At 37.1% G+C, this 19,100-nt stretch overlaps 2 protein-coding genes across 5 annotated transcripts; both read right to left on the reverse strand.

Annotated features, from left to right (window-relative positions):
* Window positions 1-2,895: 2,895 nt before the first annotated feature.
* Window positions 2,896-6,891, reverse strand: calml4a (calmodulin-like 4a). 2 transcript variants are annotated; one of them, XM_023426715.2, is made up of 5 exons: window positions 6,765-6,891; window positions 6,613-6,643; window positions 6,221-6,361; window positions 5,448-5,636; window positions 2,896-3,181 (listed from the first exon to the last, which is right to left on the reverse strand). In XM_023426715.2, the coding sequence occupies exons 1-5, from the start codon at window positions 6,765-6,767 to the stop codon at window positions 3,084-3,086; spliced, it is 462 nt and encodes a 153-aa protein (XP_023282483.1). In that variant the 5' UTR covers window positions 6,768-6,891; the 3' UTR covers window positions 2,896-3,083. The 2 variants fall into 2 exon arrangements, with proteins under 2 accessions (XP_023282483.1, XP_087035537.1); XM_087179411.1 differs by having other exon boundaries at window positions 6,221-6,386; window positions 6,765-6,823.
* A 152-nt stretch (window positions 6,892-7,043) lies between these two features.
* On the reverse strand, window positions 7,044-17,759 carry cln6a (CLN6 transmembrane ER protein a). 3 transcript variants are annotated; one of them, XM_023426722.2, is made up of 8 exons: window positions 17,501-17,759; window positions 14,920-15,040; window positions 14,609-14,707; window positions 13,612-13,800; window positions 11,476-11,531; window positions 9,855-9,977; window positions 8,625-8,909; window positions 7,044-8,519 (listed from the first exon to the last, which is right to left on the reverse strand). In XM_023426722.2, the coding sequence occupies exons 1-7, from the start codon at window positions 17,554-17,556 to the stop codon at window positions 8,639-8,641; spliced, it is 915 nt and encodes a 304-aa protein (XP_023282490.1). In that variant the 5' UTR covers window positions 17,557-17,759; the 3' UTR covers window positions 7,044-8,519; window positions 8,625-8,638. The 3 variants fall into 3 exon arrangements, with proteins under 3 accessions (XP_023282490.1, XP_023282489.1, XP_023282491.1); XM_023426721.2 differs by having other exon boundaries at window positions 7,044-8,523; XM_023426723.2 differs by lacking the exon at window positions 17,501-17,759 and adding an exon at window positions 17,059-17,475 and having other exon boundaries at window positions 7,044-8,523.
* Between the last annotated feature and the right edge of the window lie 1,341 nt (window positions 17,760-19,100).

Here is a 19,100-nt window from a genome sequence, read left to right on the forward strand (position 1 = left end):
TTAGATATATGCAATATTTTATAATTTAACGTGGGTTTTAGTTTCTGTTATTTTCTTGTTATGGAGGAACTGAATCCCTCACACTTAACTCTTTCATCTTTTGTGCTCATTCCTGCATTGACAGTCGTTGTTAGCACTGATACATACTGTATGTAGCCTGAAATTCTTTAAGTCTTTTCAGCAGGTATTGAAAAGCAGCTCAGACATATCAATGCAGTCCAGCCCAGGCAGCAGTAGGGCCATCATTATCTCCTGTATTTCTTTATGTTGTTTAATGCTTAATGTTAAAAAAAGTAGTAGAAAAGCTTTTGTGCTTTATTGAACGAAAAATCTCTTTTATTTTAAAGAAAAAGAGAAAAAAAAATCCATGTTGTGTTTCTGTAAAATATTAAACATTGAGATAAGGTGCACAGAGGTCAAATCGTCCCACAAATACAGCTGTTGAAACAGCGCTGCAGCTTTAAATAACATTTCTTTGCTGGAAGAATGGAACGTTAACAAGCCTCTGGAGTTGCGGTTCTGTAGCTATAAGGTATTTGTTGAAGGCGTTGGTGAACAGAGACATTGCAAAACCTCTTTGTTGAACTAACGTACATTATGTCCTCAGGCAACTGTATACCCAAGCAACAGGAAGCAAATTACAGTTGGAGTGTTGTTGCATCTCACACAGTTAGAAGTCATACTATTATTTGATAATACAGAGTTGTAATTTACCTTTAATGTGTATTAAAAGTAAATTATAAATACCTTGTCTACATACATTATGTATATGTGTAAAGAGCTATTATTTGGCAGAAAAACAAGTGTATTTTTTTTTTTTTTTTTTTTACACTGATGTGTTTTTAAAGTGAAATTTTCTTTTAAGTTTACAGGTGATACTGGGAATAAGCAATTTAAGCAATGTTCACATGCTGCCTTGTTCAGTTTGCTATCTCAAAATGACATACATTTGGAAATGTGCTCAGGATTCAGTTGATGCAATTAGCCTCTTCCTCTTTGGTTACTGCTGTCAGGCTTTTAATTCAGGTGTGGCACATATGGAGTCTACAGGGAAAATTGTGGCAGATGTATCTCAAATTCAAATCAAAATTCAAATTTTTTCCAAAAACAGGTCCTCATGGTCAGACAGATTTGATATGAGTAACATTATCTTTTTATCTGTTATCCAGCAGCAGGTTGTGTCTTAAAAAAACATGTTCATGGTTCTGTCTGCTCAGAAAGATAAGATTCAATTCAGCAAAAGAGGAATAGTGGAGATGAGTCTGTGGAAATGTTGGGATTAAACATTGGTTTTGCCCTGGGCAAACATTTCCTCTTTCAAGGCAAAAAGCAGACATCAATAACACCATGTTAATACTTTTGAAGCCTGCTGCTGGATAATGGGTAAAAGATAACATTACGGTTTTTCCCTTAATGTTTGAGTAGGGGTTAAGCTACATGATGCCATGCTAACTCTGCACCATATAAGAGAGGCTGAGGCTAAAACGTCAAGCAGAAGTCTGCATCCTCATCATATAGATCCATGTAGAAGACAATATCCTTCACTTTTACAAAATAACAGGTTTCATGAGTGAGGGACAGATGAGTTTAGCAGATGTGTCTCAGGTAAACCTCTCCATAAAGAGCAAAACAAAATCACTAACCTTTGACATAGTGGCATATGGGACCAGCTAACACACATTCAGTATGCCACTCCTAGTGACCAAGGCTATTTAATGTAACTTGTAACCCACAAAATGTTGTAGTTACCTAATGTTATTCCACCCATTCAGTTGTGATAGTAAAGGGAGTTAGTCGAGCACACGAATGTTTACCTTGGAGCAGACACTTCAGCACACTGAAGCGGAACGCAGACATTGTTAATGTTCATTACAGCTGTGCTTTTCCTGCTAGGACTAAATATCTCTTGTGTGTTCTTGTTTTTGAGTTTGTTTTGTTTTTGTTTTTTACTCGTCCTGCATACACACCCGTTTTATTTAGAGATAATTTAGAAGGCTTCAAAGCGGGACGCACCTGCTGTGCCGAGGTATAATTGCTAAACTGATTGGACAATCGAGGGTGTAACAAAGGGTCAATCATGTTTTGAGGTATTTTGATGTGTTCACATTTCATTTACGAACACATTCCCACAGTTAAACACAGCTGATGTCTGACTCCATGGATTGTAGAAGCCTTTCACTGCAACTAAGAGCATATTTTTTCTTTTACTCAGTTTAGTTTGTTGAAGTTTCTGTTCTTTTTCTGTTTTTAAATATTCATCTTTGTACATTTGGTGGTGATGTTGGTTTCCAAGCACAAAATGAAGACTCTAGCCAAGAGTGGCTAGTATGATGCTTACCTGCCTGTAGTATATATGATATGTACAGTATTTCTCCAACAGAAATGACATAATGTCGCAGTCACAGTAACTATTAAACACATTTTTCAGGGCAGTCAGTTGGCTAACTACAATCTCTTAACAAAATCCCACTGTAAACTTCATTTTAATGAGCTGTTACTAGGCCATAAAACAATTACATGTTTTGGAGAAAATGTTATGCATTTATTAATCAGAGATATGTTATATTGCCTATGGATATTTATATACTGTGCTTAACACTACGAAATAAAACTTGTTGAAACGGATAGCATATGAAGAGAAGCTAATGTAATACTGATGTGTGGAAAGTTGACATTGCCACATGAACAAAAACTACATCAGAAGTACATATACAAACTATCAGACTGCATGTTCAAACTAATTTGGTTCGGTTGAAGGTCAGGCTTGAGAAAAGGTGAACTAAGGATTCAATGGTTTTGATCCTATCAAAGAATAACACGCTAAACCATATCACAGTGTTGGTTATAGGAGTGCTTCACAATGGATTCAGTCATAGAAGAAACTGATGGAAAGAGTTGGAGGAAACAGATTCCGCTTTTAATAAAATAATCAGTGAATAATCATGAGGGAAAAAAACAAAGTGAAGTTTTCAGTCTCAAAAGTCTGCCAGAACAGAACTGGTCTTCATGTAGATTTAATTACGTACTGCAGTCAGTATGTAAAGTCAATCCCCATCCATGGCCGTGGTTTTTTCCTTGAAGAATCAGTAATCAACAGGTGGCAGCGTCACCATCTGGGTGAAGTCCTCATAGTTGATAGTCCCGTTTGACTTCACATTTGCTTCTTTGAAGAGCTCATCCACTAGACAAACAACACAGAAATTGGCTTCATAAGTGAACTTGACGAGGGAGTGCTGCCTGAAAATTGTCTCTTCCAGTTATTCAGAAGTAAACACCAGTAAAACACAGTTTGGCGTTAGATAGTCTCCTCTGGTCTGAAGCTGCTGAGCCAGACTGAGTGTGTTTGTTTTGCTTGGAGTCATCGTTCCATAAAATATGCGCAATGAAAAGCAAATGTTAAATCAATCACCTTATTATTGGGAATTTCTGCTCTATTAAAAAGCTAATCAGTGTTTCTAATCTGGTGAATTCAATTATTTGTTAATGAGAGCAACTTGTTTCTTAAAACCACCAGAGAGCCAAATCTCAGCATATTTACCTGTATTTAAGAGCAGTGTTGAGGTACACACACTTTAGTTGGGTGCTTTGATTTTATGCTTTCAAAAGGGAGATATTATACTTTTTATTGCACTACTTTATTTGAGAGCTTTAATTAGTGGCTACTTAACATTTTAAATAAAAATATATCAGGTCACTTCATACAGTTTGATGAATTGTTATAAATCAGACTACAAAACAGCATATAAAAAAGTTCATGTTAGTTCTGGCTTAACCAGCTACAAAATGTTAATCAATTCATCAAAAACCATAACATCAATTTTCATCAAAAAAAGCTCAAACAGCAACAGTGAGATCATCTGCACCACAGTTTATAGTCAGGAGCTATTGGCTCTTCCTTTAGTGTAGTGGTGTCACTATCTGCTTCAGTAGTTTAGGAATCCAACAACATGATAGATGTCTCCCCACAGGGAAGAAGCTGAGTGTCTTTTAAATATAAACAGTTTTATGCAAAAAGCACTCACCCACTGACAGCAATTTCAATTAAATTTCTGTTGCTTTGAGACCCTTTACCGCATGAATGACTCAATTTGGGCTTAGAAACACTAATGCTATCAAAATCAACACCAGAGATTTAACTGAGCGTCCCTGCAGGAGTCCGTCCATCGAACTCTCATTATTGTCAGCAATGTTAAAATGTCAGAAAAACACATTCAATTAATCCACTGCGTTATATTTATGTAAATATTAAAAAAACAATAACTTGTGAGCTGAATGAATAAATGAATAGTTAAACATTTGGGGAAATAGATTTATCAGCTTTCTTGCCAAAGGTTAAATGAGAACTGTATTATCTGTACACTAAATATGGATCTACTGCCAGCTAACTTAGCTTAGCATCAAGACTGGAAATGGGGAAACAGCCAGTTGCCGGACAACTAATCCTGACCTCTGGCACATAAATCCCACGCCCACCTGAAAACAGCGACACATCCGTTTTTATACAAATTGAACAAACAATATAACTTTACTTGTGGGCAGAGCCAGACCAGCTGTGTCCTGCTGTTTCCAGTCTTAATGCCAAGATAAGTCATCCGGCTACTGGCTGGAGTTTCATGCTCAGTGTACAAACATGAGGATCGTATAAATTTTCAAGTGTTCTCCCCAAAATGTTGCACTTTTCTCCATAAAACATTTTACTCTACAAATAACAGTGCATGCTTCCGCTTTAGTTTTAGTATTACGAATATTGAGCAAAGTTTTCAAAATATTCAGACCTGTACAACCAAACCACTACAGTTTACTACGAGCTGGCAACATTCTGAGGAAGAAATTAAGTCCGTCTCCAGGAAAATTATTCTATTTCTTGACTGGAACTATTTCATGCAGGCAGGTCATAGGACAGCAAAAAATTGGACGGGCAAATTGTAACAGATTGAGTGGAAACAGCTTGTAATTCCCAAAAGACACTAAGCCAGACTTGCTGTGGTAAGAGTCACTGGATTGTTTGCATTAAAGGACTCACAGTGCCATGGGAAGATACAGCAGACGTGACTCATGAAAGGAACAGACTAAACTGCGGTAGAGGACTAAAATACATAGTTATTTTGTCATTTCATGGACAGAAAGTCAACACTTGAACCTCATAGTTTCATTTCAAATCCAGTTTGCTATATAACAAATAAATTGTACTAACACACACAGACTGCATTGTATCTGTGAACCATATATCCATGTGCTCCCTTTGGATTACGTAGAACAATATATCATAACCTCTTGTTGATTGACAGAAAAAGTAGTTTTTATAAGTTTTTGCTTTCCGTCAGTGTCAACTTTGCAGCCTCCTCCAGTCTTTTTGCTGATAGGGTCAAAGGTGAAAAAACAGTCCCCACATTCTGCAGATTTTCCACTTGAGGTTGCTCTACAGTTAGAATCAGCTTTTACTTTACCTTCTTTGTCTGTGAGTTTCTCTCCTAACATGGTGAGTTTGGCTCGGAGCTCAGATGCCTGGATGTAGCCTCTCTTCTGCTTGTCTGTCATCCTCAAGGCCTGCAAGATTTCTGTCTTGGGGTCTTCCTGTTGTATCTGTCTGTGCATCATTGTCAGGAACATGGAGAAGTCCAGCTCACCTGTCTTTTCTAAACATGAATGTGGCGCAAAGGTTAGGTGTGTTTCATGTTGTCAAATGAAAAGAAAAATTACACATTGACAGGCAAGAATTACATAACATTTAACCTGTGCAGTAAAAGTGACTGTAGGGGCCAATTGGGGACAGGAACACTGGAATTGTCAATTAGAAAAGAAAACATGTTTTTGGAAGAGGAACAGCTTCCTTGTTGCTTTTCTTAGGGTTGCTCCCTTTTTTTCTATTTAAGGGTTTTTGTGGAGTTTTTCCTGTCTTTATTTTGAGGGATTAATGATAGAGGGTATCATACTGTATGTTGTACACATTGTAAAGCCCTCTGAGACAAATTTTGAACCACAGTATATAAATAACAAGCAACAGGTTTCACCAGTATTAAAATTTTAATCTAATAACAGGCTCCTAAATGCCATGAACCAAGATTTTTACAACAACCTAAATATAATAATGTATAATCAAAACTATATAAAACCTGTATAAAACCACAGAAGGGTGTTACTCATTAGTTTAAGGGCTGTTTTGGCCTCTTTAACCACTGTAAGTCTTAACCATTAAGATTTACTGCATGTTGTACTTTACCAATTTTGTGAACTTGCAGATGTCTTTCAATTTCACCAAACGTGGGGCTTGTACCCAGGCAGCGCATAACTGTGATCACATCTTTGGCATCAATCTTGCCCTTTTGCTTCTTGTCATACAAAGAGAAGCACTCCTTGAACTCTGCAAAGGAAATAGAAAAAAAATACTGACATTTTCAGTATAGTTTATCCATCATACAATAGCAGGTTAACTTAGAAATACACTGGCATTACTTCACAGGAACTAATAAGACTGAACAAGGTCAGACTTTATGTATTAGTCATTTAAGAACAACTGTACATATGAAAAAGACACATTAGCAAATAGTACATCTCAAACATCAGTAAATAAAAGCAATAGATGGAAAACGTGGTGCTGTACAATTCTCTTACCATTGATTTGAACTTGTGTGAAGAATTTTGCCTGCAACATTACAGAAGCATGGCGTCACATGGCAGGTAAGTTCACAAAAATAGCGTTAACATTAGAAAATACGTGAAAAAAAAAAAAAAGCTTGTTAATGGAAAGAATTTCTCGCACTTACCATTTTTGCAGTTCCTTTGTTTCCTTCCAGGAAGAAGAGCGCTGTCTGCGTCACCTGACCCTCTACCTCTGTTTAAAGTCCACTACCTGAAAGCCTCTACGTAATTTAATACGTGTTGCTGTGGAAACACAGATACCAGATCCAGCGCTGCATTGTCCTTTCCCTTTGCACTCCTCCAATAAAACGAAGGGACCAATTATTTGCTACTCATATATATTATATATGGAAAGACAGTTGATTTAAAGCACACTCAGAGTCCAATAATGAGCAAGCAGAATGTCAATTTTAACATTTTAATTAACATGAACAGACCAAACCAGTGAGGAACCAGTAACTAAACCATAACTACACAGTTTTTTCCAAGCAACAAACTGATCTTATGTAAAGGAACAATACTGTACAAAACATTAACAATGGCAATTTTACATTAAGAACAGTAACTCTAAAGGCAAAGACATACACTCAACATGTAAAAATCAGCAAAGTAACAACTTATCAGTTAAATTCTGCTTTCATAAAAAATGAGTTTTGATTTGCATCTTAAAAATATCTCTTCAGGTAGTGTTAAAGCATCTGCACAATAGATTTCATTGTGAACATTGAAAATTGTGTGTTACTTAAACTCAGTAAATGTAGTTAAAAACAGTATATTGTATGTTGGCAATAGGGCTATGCTATAAATCAAATGTCAACTCTTAAATAGTACCATAACAACAAACGGAAACTAGTAGAAACAGTTCACAGCTCTCATGTTTAAATGAATGACAATATACATTTTAACAAAACCTGCCAAACTTAGCTTCAGCCCTCGTTTACAAGACAAGAAGTTAGAATACACCCTGTGATCAGTGCTACTTCATCCTCTCATGTCAAGTGGAGGGCAGACTGGACACTGCAGTGACGGGCTGGAGCTAGCTGCTTAACATGCTAACTTCGGGAAAAGAAGTGATATAAAAAGTAAAAAAGAGTTAGCATAGTGGCAAGTAAATAGCTAAAGATGCTATGTAGCAATAACAAAAACTTGCTTAAAGCACCTTTAAATACCTGAGCAAATGTTTATTTTTTTCATTAAATTATAGCTTTCAAAGAGTCTTCCATTTAATATTGTTGTTTTTAATTAAAAATAATAACCAACAGATCGCGCTGTTTACACAAAACTGCTTGGTGATGTTACAAACAGACTTTGCTATTTTAAAATTCTCTTCTATCTTGGTTTTTTATTTCTTGGCTTTGTATTGATACAGAGGCTGCTGTATCATTTTTGCAGAACTTTTTTTTTTCATATAAATTGTTGTTTTTTTACTATTTTCAAGCTGTTTAGTTAATTTATCTCACTTGACAAGTGCTACATAACATAAAATTTATATATATATATATATATATATATATGTATTTTTAAGTTAATCAGTCAAGATTGATTGCCATCTTAATCTTCTTTTCTTTCTTGGAGGCCAGGGAGGAGAAGAGTCAGCTAATTGAACAACCTGACATGTTTTCTTCTGATTTGTGATCAACCTCAAAGGATTCAGTAGATGACTGGACTGGATTCACTGATGAGGGTAAGCAAAGTAAGAATTTATAAGAATATACCATACACACTGTATATTCACCTTGAGTTGATCTAGATAGAGAAAATAGAAATAGAAGAGATTCCCTTATGAAGCTGGCAGAACCTTGTGTTTGAAGCGAGGCTGGTGCACATCAACAATCTGCACCAATTGTTGTTGTCCAAGTGCAACCACTGTAGCAGGAAATCTGGCTGAAAGAAACGAAAGTGATACATCAGTCAGGTCATACAAACATAAGTGGCATCTGATGTGAAGGCATTGAGAGTTGTTTTTTCTTCAAAGCAACACAGACCTGGACAGGTGTAGTCAGTCGTCATTCTTGATGTGTAGGGTGTAGTAGGACCAGGGTTCTGGCACATAAATGAGTCCGGGGTACTTGTTGCGTAGCACAGGGTCGTTCCACAGATAGCCTACCCACAGTGCTACCAGGAGCACAGTCACACTGAAACTACAGAACAGGAACAGGCCATTGCTGTCTGGGCTGAGGCCTTTACACTGTTGATATATCACCATGGCAACCATGGCAAGGAAGGTGAGGAGGAAAAGTTCAGTGATTTGTCCTTCAGTGACCAAGTACCTTGAGGAAAGAAAGATCAGGAGATGTCAGAGGAACTCAGAGGGAAACAAAAACTTTCAATTATACAATAGAAATCTGTTTTACAATGAAAACATTCACATTATTGGGCAAATTTCAAATTTCAAATCACTGCTTTTCCAAAAAGAAGATGGAAATGCCAGTCATCTGATTCTTCTCTCTTTTTGTTAAGTATAAAATACAATTTCCACAAACAGTAAAACTGTCCTGATAAACATTGTGACTTAAATTGGTTTTGTGAAACTTTCATTTTTGTCATTATGTTAGACCAATGTGACCCAAGGTGTTTTTATAACGATGCACACATAATATTACTACGCTATGTTTACTGTCAATCAACAGACAAAAGAAGGAAAGGCTCCGTCTATAAAACACCTCATACCTCTTTACCTACCAGAGAGCCAAGGTTGCATTTTAAAAAAAAACACAACAAACTGAATGTTTGCTGGCTTTTCATTCAGATTTAAATGTTGCAGTTGACTAAAAACTGTTAATGGTTTGGCACTAATTTTAAAGTATCCATTATAATCGCTTCAATCTGTAGTGCAAGAGAGATCTTTTCAATGTTTTAACATGCACTTAACAATTCATACCAAAGATTCACTCTTTTCTTTAACTCACTGAGTTTTGTTACTGTTGTTGTGCACATCAACCTCCTGCTGCTGCTTATAAAACTAAGCAGAAATCATCACAGAGACTACAAAACACGTCTTCTATAATGGGCAGGGAAGGTATCTCTGAACTGTGAATTTACTAAAAGCCATCATCAGATTTCCCTGTCCTGTTAGTTTCAAATCATTCAGGTTACACCAAAGCTTGATGCATTGTCTACAAACTTATTTTTTTAACTTTAACAAAAATACTTATGTCATGTATTCATGGGGAAAATGCACAGAACCTTTTCAAAGACGTGAAAAGGTGACTGACCAGTAGTATAGAGCGCTGGGTCCAAGCAACAGCCAACCAGAAACAGGCATCTTTTTCTGTTCTTGTACCTCGGTGAAGCAGCCGGTGAAGTAGATGAACAGAATGATGAAGAAAGGAATATACCTAAAATAAAAGAAGAGGCGGACTCATAAAATGTACTGTGGACGGTGGACACCGTGAGATTCAATAATTATTTTGTAAAAGGCAGATGTAAAACTTATTTAAGAGATACAGTATGTGTTTATCTGCATAATTCTTCACAAGTTGTTTGGTTAAACAAAATAAAAGTCTCCTCTGCAACAGCATCTGTAAAACCCAGCTGGGCAACAGCAGAGCCAAATATATTTTACAAAGCCTCCGGGCCAAATGAGTAAATGAAAAACTGGTCTAATTAATAAATAAATTTACAAATGAATAACTATACCACAGCTGTAAAAAAAAGAGTTTTAATTTACTGGCAGGTTTCTATTGAAATCACAGATAAGGACACAAACACAAACACAATTTCACTCAACAGAAAACCACTGTTCTAAATTAGTGTATCACACTTAAGGTTACCATAGGAACCGTGCTTATGCGAAACTCTTTCCTCTTTAAAAATCAAATGACAACGGTTTTTAATAAGTGAATGTGGTAAACGAACAATTATACTCTCTGTAGTAGCACGAAGCACGAAGAGCACAGGAACACAGAAACTAGATCTCCTCTCTCTCTCTTTCTTCTTAAACCGGTGCTGAAAATACTGCAACACTTAGAGATGAGTTCATTTTCAATCCAGGGACTGAAATTGACTCAAACTTAGTCTCCGCTAGACTGAGATTGGATGCATGGAGTTCTGCTGCTTTTACACCAGTATCCTTTAGAACCAGACCGATCTTTGGCTCATATTAACTTCACACTCAGGAACAACAAATGGCAGTTACACACATGACAATGATATGTTTGTTTATCTTCGATTTCTAAGAGCACCACTTTGTGAGGGCGTGAAATAAAAACCACTGTATAGTACTGTATCTAGATTTTTTTGTCACCTCAGTGTGTTATTTCCAGAGGTGCAATATTCAAAACGCACCAACATGAGGATAACCACATACAACACAGCAGTATCATCAAGTGCAAACTGAAATTCTGTCATCGCCAGAGTGAAAACATAATGCTAGGGTCGACTGAACCAATTTATTGCCGTAAAACTCAAGGCCTATGCAAATTAAAAGCAAGCGAGGGAGAGGTACACCTCTTCCTTTTACTGCTTGTAATAAAATTTCATTTCCATTTCACCTTTTTTTTCAATTTTTTTTTTCTTCAAAACAAACTTAACTGTCAGAAAAAGTTTCTCTGCCCCTCCTTTCCTGCACGTTTTAGGATTCATTTTACCGGTTACCACTCATCAGTCTTCTCATTGTAAAATCTGTTTTGTATTGAAAGATATATAATAGCCCCAGATTCCAGCGCACTGATAATGGCTGCAGTGTTTATGGTCTCCACGGTTTTATCTGAATCTACACATCAGACGCTCTTTAATTGGTTTCTTCCCTTTGTGTGATCTCAAAAGACACAACATCAACTACAGCAATATTAATCATTCAGACTCAAACAAAGAGCTGAAGTCACAAACACGTACCACATCAAGTGTCCCAGCTGCTCATCATAATAATACAGCAGCTCAAAGGAGTCGATCTGTGAAGAAAGGACAAAAAGTTGTATTATTACAATAAACTTAACATTAACAGGTATGTTTAATGGCACAGTGTTCTACTCTGCATCAGTGGGAGAGCGCTGTGGTTCTCTCTGTCTTATGCAACAGTGCCACCTACTGTTCGAAAACCATTCACACTCGATAATGCCAACTGAGTGGGAATCACATCTACAGGTGGCAAATTAGAGGGAAAAATGGAGTGGAGAAACATAACAAACACAGATGTGTCCATACACCCAGGTAGAATTTACAGAATGATTCTTGAAGTTTCTGGCTTTTTCCTCTATTTTGATGTAAGTCACATTAAGCACTTTAAGTCTAATCCTCTTGACTTTGTGCACATTCTCCTCTTCAATATCTTCTTCTTCTAAAATGTTTTTATCTACAGTATTCAATCAAAGGGAAAAGCTAACTGTGTGATAATATAAAATATTAAATAATACAACAAAACTTTGACTTGTCATACATAAATCATCATCTAAGTTGAAGGCTAATCCATTCATTTCAACATTTTACATTTAAATCAATGCTCTTCAGGAGCTCTTCATGCAATTTCGTAGTGCAGCATTTCAACTCTACCAAGAGCTTCTGCAAATAATTATTGCTTTTCCACATTTGTCAGTGCTGGTGAAATCAGAAACAGAGACATCTGCACTAGAAATGCTATGTAATCACTTCTCAGAATTTTGATTTGAGACTAATCTCAAAATTCTCTCAAGTGGCAGCCCTGGAGCTGACCGTGAAACCTAATTTATTTCTTGTTGATTTTATTTAGCGTTTACCTTTAACTTAACTTTAACTTACAGTTCAGTTTGATGTATTCAAAACAGAGAGTTTGGATCATACATCTAGGTATCACTAAGCTTCACACAATAATAAATGTATTACATCTATAAAGGGGCATGATAGATGCTTACTATTCCTTGACCTGAACTAACAGACATGTATGCTATAAGTCAACCAATGACATATAAAGTGATGACCACAGACTGAAGGGACATATAATAATGACCCTACATACCTGTTGTGATGGTGCCTATGGGTTTACAGTATAATGATTCTGAAACATCATGGAAATCAGAAATTTCAAATCCTCTTCTGGTATTAATAGAGATCCAGCTGATACACAGAACGATACCTGCTGGAGGAACCTGATTTCTTGGTCTGGTACAGTTTCGTCATAACTCAGTTTCTAACAGGGGTTTTGTGTAGTTCCATAATAAAGACACTGCACAAAGATAAGCAGCAGCTGTGTGGTGGGAGGAAGAGATAATTTCAGGTAACTGTGCATCCTTGTATCAAAAACAATGAAATACAAACTCTAACTAAAACTAACCTGTTAGTGAAATAAGTCTAAATAATTCAGTTTTTCACGGCAGGATAAACCGAGTTTTAACACACTTAAAATACAACAGTCTTGGTCCAAAGCTATGGTAAGGAGTGAGGGAGAAATCAGATTTTTTTAACAACTAAATGTAAATGCTTATTTTAGAGTAATCGGGTAATTGTGTAATTGTGTTTTTCTCACTAAAGGCTTTGCTTTTGCTCATGTACACAGAGTCACTAATGGTTGCTCCACTGGTCAGGAAGCAGTAGAAACAAGACAACAAGACATTAACCTCCAGAGCTTGGGGTCAAATCAAGCCAAATCATTAGCTAACCTATATACTTGTAATAGTCCTGCTTTTATCCTGCCCCTGCTTTGCCATACGTCAGCCTATAGTAGCTCATTGACAACCACATCTCTGTCAAAAGATGTGATAACAATGGATTAGCAGAGAGAAAAATAGGCTTCACTCCACACAGCAGGATAAATTCTGCTGGATCAAACTAGACAGACATGTTTTGTGTGATGTGTCGTCAGTTTGTGTCACACGCTAACTAGGAAAGTTCACTTTTTTTAAAGTCACTGAACAGTCTTTGGAGTCATGACAAGCAACACAAAGACGTTTTTGTTGTTTGACATTTGAGGTGATAAACGTCTGTAGAATTTATATAGGTGCCAGTACTTCTATCACTACTGACACCTGACATGAGAAACAAAACAAAATGGAGTCTTACCAGTGAAGCAGGTTTCAGGTCTTTGATGATGGGGTTCTCTCTGACTGACAGGTGGAGCTGGTAGCCACTCAGGATGAGCCGGTGGTTGATGGAGTCTCCCACCAGGTGGATGCTGGCTCCCATGACAAAAGTGATGATGCTGAGGTAGACCGTTGAGCGAGGCAGGGCACTGGGACTGCGCTCGATCAGCTGAATGGAGCAGCAAACACATATTCTATATACAGTATATAATAGCAACTGTGTCTTAAAAAAATAATCCATTGATGCTTTTTAATGATTTTGGTTACATCTTTAGAAATTAGTATCAACTGCTCCATTTCCTAGAAGTCAAGGGGGTTTCAATGTGATGTGATGATAATGTGACGTCTTTTTCCTTGATTTGTTTTGCTGGAAGTCTGATTTTCTGTAGGTAGCATTATTAATGCTAGCTGCCTATTTCTGCCTTTATTCCAAACACAGCCCTGCTATAAATCTACAATCCATCACAATCCTCTTCTTTCTTTTTTTTCTCCAAACGTTTCTTTTTTGGTCATTTTATGCCTTTCTTTTATAGAACCAGTAAAGTCAGACAGGAAATTCAGGGAGAGTGTAGGACAATGACGTGCAGAAAATGGTCCAGCCCGCTGACAATCAAACCGGGGACTCACTTCTCAGGGCATATGAGCCCATGTGGTATGTGCCCTAAACATTCAGCTATCAGCTAACTTGCTTTACTTCAGATGTTTTGTCCTGATTTCTACCCACTTCTCTGTGTTATGCAGATCTTGTCAGTGCTGTGATCAGGTGGACTACGGACATTCAGCAATCAAACCTCAGGTGTTTGTGGTTGTGAGCAACCTAACCAATCATAAACCAAAACCAAAATAAAATAAAATTGCATGATTACATAAGGCCATTGTTGGGATGTACTGAATGAATTAGTAGCTTTATTATCTTCCTGAATATTCCTTGCATCTCTTTTGTAATCACCAAAGTATTTTGTTTTCTTAAGACTTACCTTGAGCATTAGGAATGGTGTTATGACGTTGTAGGCCATGTGGAAATAGTCTCCAGCACTGGGCTTGTTCAGGGGAAACCATTCCAGAGGAAGGATGATCTAATGCATATGATACCAAGAAAATGGTATTAATTCCAATCTAATTAGCATTAGTGATGCCTCCAGCTACACACCCTGTGTCCACTTAACTAAACTATTGATGCTCATTGTTCCACGTAATGGGGTGTAATCATCGATTTCACCTTTTTCTTTGTGCTATTTAAAACTGCATGAGGTACAGATCAAGTGAAATGTGCACTAAGGATCCTTACCATGACAATAGGCCTTCCGAAGTCCAGTACCCAGTTCTGCAGAGTCAGACAGAACCACAGGTCAAAGTGGAACCACTGTCTTTTCTTCTGTAGTACATTTTCCTTCAAACCACTGGGAGTGCTGTCAACACACATTTACAGTGGCTGTAAGTCATTGGAATGAAGCTACCCTTACAAGGCACAGAGATGGAGCATTTAACAGACATGTTAGGAATACTGTAGTAAAACAAGGTTTACTATGATGTTCACTATTGCAGTAAAGTCAGGCTAAAGCACACAGTTGCTCTTAATGCTTTTTATTCATCTACTTTAAGAGGACTAAGCCATGGCCTTCACATAGAATGTAGCAAAGGCCTTGGCTTAGCAATAGTTATGTGTTTACAAAGATGGCATGTAATACAATATAATGAAAATGAAATGTGTGTGCATATACAGTATATACATACATGTACATATATATATGTATATATGGTAAAGAAATATAGTATAACCATAAATATATACTGTGTATATACACATACATACACACACACACACACACACACACACACACACACACACACACACACATATACTGTATATGGTAAATATGTAAAAGATGGAAAGGGGAAACTTGCACAATATAGAATATAGTGTGAAAAAACCCTTCATACACTTTTAAGTTAATGGTTAAATCACTGTGTATTAATTAAAATGGTGTCTGCATTCTGCTTCACTGTCAAATAATGATTGCACTAGCAGCTGTGGATTTGCTTCTGTCCTATTCAAGTTATTGTTCCTTGTGTGCAGCTGAGCAATTTCTTCTTGCCCACTGAACACAGTCACTATGAGGATGACTGTGGATGAATACACTGAGGGTACTTCAGCCCTGCCTGCCAGGTCATGCACACGGAACATAGGCTGTTTGTCAACACCAGAAGAACATATATGGACTACTAATAGAGCTGTCAAACTCCTCCAACCTCCTGCCGAAAACCCTTTCTTGTCATTCAAATATCCAGACAGCATTATTTAAGGCCTCACAGATTTTTTTTGCAAAACTCAAGTGCAAGAACTATAAGAGCAGGACCGTTCTGCCATCAGCAGCTGGTTCCAGCTAAACTTTCTGTTGCTATTGCGACTGCCACTGACAGAACTCCACAGCAGTTACAGTTTAAGTGACACTGGCTGTGTCCGAAATCATTCCCCATTTGTGCACTTCATTTCGCCTTTGCCATTTTATTTGAGAGCCCGAGCTCTGAGCATGTAAATGTATCCATTATATAATTCCCAAACAAATTCCACAATGGTAGGAAAAAATAATGTCTTGCATGTACATGTACTTTTCTGCTTTCCCACAATGCAATGTGCCACATTTTATAGATGAGAAAATTATCATTGAGTGGCTGTACACCTGTCAGGGATGACACAAAATTATCATTAGTCTGTGTTTGAAATCTCAATTCACAGCTCACTATTGAATAAACAATTTAGTGTTTAGTTACTGTACATCCACAATTTTGTCAGATCCATGTGTTTTAATAAAGACACAAAAAATAAAGACCGCAAAGACCTTATAAGATGTAATTAATGTATTTTTGTAGTAGTTAATAATTTTCTCACTGATGCTTTACGGACTAGTTATAAGCCATAAATAAAAACATATTTTGTGTTGCCAGGTTGTTGAAAATCCTCCTCCTGCTTGACACTTTGCTTGCACTTAAATTTGTTAGAGAGACCCCTCCAACCCAACAAGTCTGCAGTTATAAATGTCATTTTTTAATAAGTCATCTTACATGCAGCTATAAATCTTAGCAAGCTATTAGAGGGTAATGGGTTTGTACAATTTGCAAAAGTTAGCACCTATAAATGTTATTAAATCATCAATAAAGGCCTCTACAATAATCCACCAAGTCTGTAGTTATGTTATTAAGATGTTAATGAATAGACTTTTATAATCTCCAGTTCTATACTTTAATTTCAGAGTACACTGCGATATTAAACTACATATATTGACAGCAAATGGAAAAATGTACTAAAACTTTTGACCACCGTGTATATTATAAAAAACTAAATTAAGTAAAACTGATTTTGGGCTGTTGGTTGAACAAATTAAGCATTTTTTTTATTATCATTATGAATTAATATGCCTCCACTTACGCCCCCTGTCATCCAACACTGTTTGGTCCAGTCGTGTGATAACATGAGCCAAGTTGGTAGCAGCTCAGAAGCCTGAAGACAGGAGGAAGGTAACACGGACCTCCACAAGCATCTCATCTATTTATATCTGTCACATGCTACCGCTGGAGTGTTTTGGCAGTCAGACCGTTTACAAATCAGAGACACCTACGAGACTTGATAACAAATACAATGACGTGGGTGTAGAAGTTGAGACTCCAACAAAGTACTTTGTCTAAAGCCTCGCCGCCTCTAGTTTTCGTTTCTGGACACATAATGTAGTCATGGCGAAGCTAAAAGATGTTGCAGAGCATTTTTTTTTTTTCCACATGCAGCTCTTTCTCTAGTCAATGAACCGACTCTGTTTTCCTCCATTGACAACAAAACCAGTGTCTTTAAAGGTGTCAGTGTTAAACGCACAAACCTAATTTGTTGTGTCCTGTGTGAAGCGTTGCTTCGACGTTTCCGTACAGAATGCATTATCGGCTCCGTGTTAGCTAACGTTCGTCCAGCTAACGTTCGTCCAGCTAACGTTCGTCTAGCTAACGTTCGTCTAGCTAACGGTACTCCCTGACCGCCCCGAGGTTTAAACGATGGAAAGTTAACGGGATTCAACTAGCTACAGCAGTTAAACATCTTTCTGTCAAAACTCATCTTCACTTCCTACTTGCCGCCATGTTCCCGCCCGTTCGCCTAATCCACCAATCAAACTTCGGCAGAGGAGCTACAAGTGTTTCGGGTTACCTTAACCCCGAGTTCTGTTTTGTAGGCACAAAAAAATATTGTTAGAACTTTTCCTTACCATTAAGTAATGTAAAGCGGAGGATTGTGTTGAAATCATTATTGAGTTTTTCCACATCTTAATAATAATCAGGTAATGGACTGATATATTTTAAAAGCATATTTTAAGGGATTAATCCAATTAGTGTTTACAGTTGTACTCAAATGTCTGGGCATCATGGGAAAATTGCATATTTTGTTGACTTCTATAGTTAATTGAATTACAACTTATCCAGCAAAGAGACATTTAAAGCCAAGTGTTTTTAAAAAAAATTAACGCACTGTTATTTTGAGCTCTAAAAAAGCAAATAATAATAATAATAATGATAATAATTGTGGCATGTACAGAAGTTTGGGCTCCCTGCTGATTCAGTTCAGTTATTTGAAGGTGAGACTGTAACAAGACCTGCATGCCAAACACAGGTGTTTTCACTTACTCCAGCTGATTAGACATCTCCTCTGGGCAGTGCTATGCTGTGAATTACATGAGGTCACACAACTGAATGTAACAATAACTATGTAAATAAAGCAGTTTGCACACACATAGTCCTGAGGTCTAATCACACAAAATAAGTGAAAACACCTGTGTGAGTGGACAGTGACCCTAAATATTTATAGTATGTGAAAAAGGCATAGTTCCTCTGGATAATGCACAGACCTCATTCTGTTTTCAATGGAACCACTTTCTCAAAAAGATGTTCCCTGTCAACTCTACATGTCTGTTTCCTAACCGCTTTTTCCCACAACTGACTGTAACTCATCTCATGGAGAGCTTAATGTGCTCTTTCATGTTATATATTCATTAGCTCACAGCTTCCTGTTAGTCACAGTCAATGCAGAGTGAAAATAGAAAGCCTTAGTGGTACATGTCAATATTTTAAAAGTATAAATTAAACTTATAAACAGTACTTTAAATGTGCAAAACTCTCGTGTTTCTGGTTTGTGCATGAGAATCTTTCACTGCCACAAAAAATGACCTCCAACAGGTTGAACCACAGAACAGTCAGAGCGGCTGACTATTTAGTAGATAGGATAGGAAGCAGTAGAGTATGTGCACACATCAAAAGCATATGCAGTGCTTGTGAAATTAGTCTGATAAACAGTACGGAAAAAAAAAGACTCCATGCATTAACTGCATTTAAGTAGTTGTAATTTTATCAGCAACCAGCAGATGTCACCTTCTTTTGATAAAGTGAATTTATAGTAGCACAGTGTGATGCTGGACATCTTTTTCCCTGTGCAAT

This window comes from Seriola lalandi, unplaced genomic scaffold, assembly GCF_002814215.2.
Source record: "Seriola lalandi dorsalis isolate HSWRI2012SDOR001 ecotype SW California unplaced genomic scaffold, Sedor1 jcf7180002054835, whole genome shotgun sequence".
In the NCBI taxonomy this organism is placed as follows: Eukaryota; Metazoa; Chordata; class Actinopteri; order Carangiformes; family Carangidae; genus Seriola; species Seriola lalandi.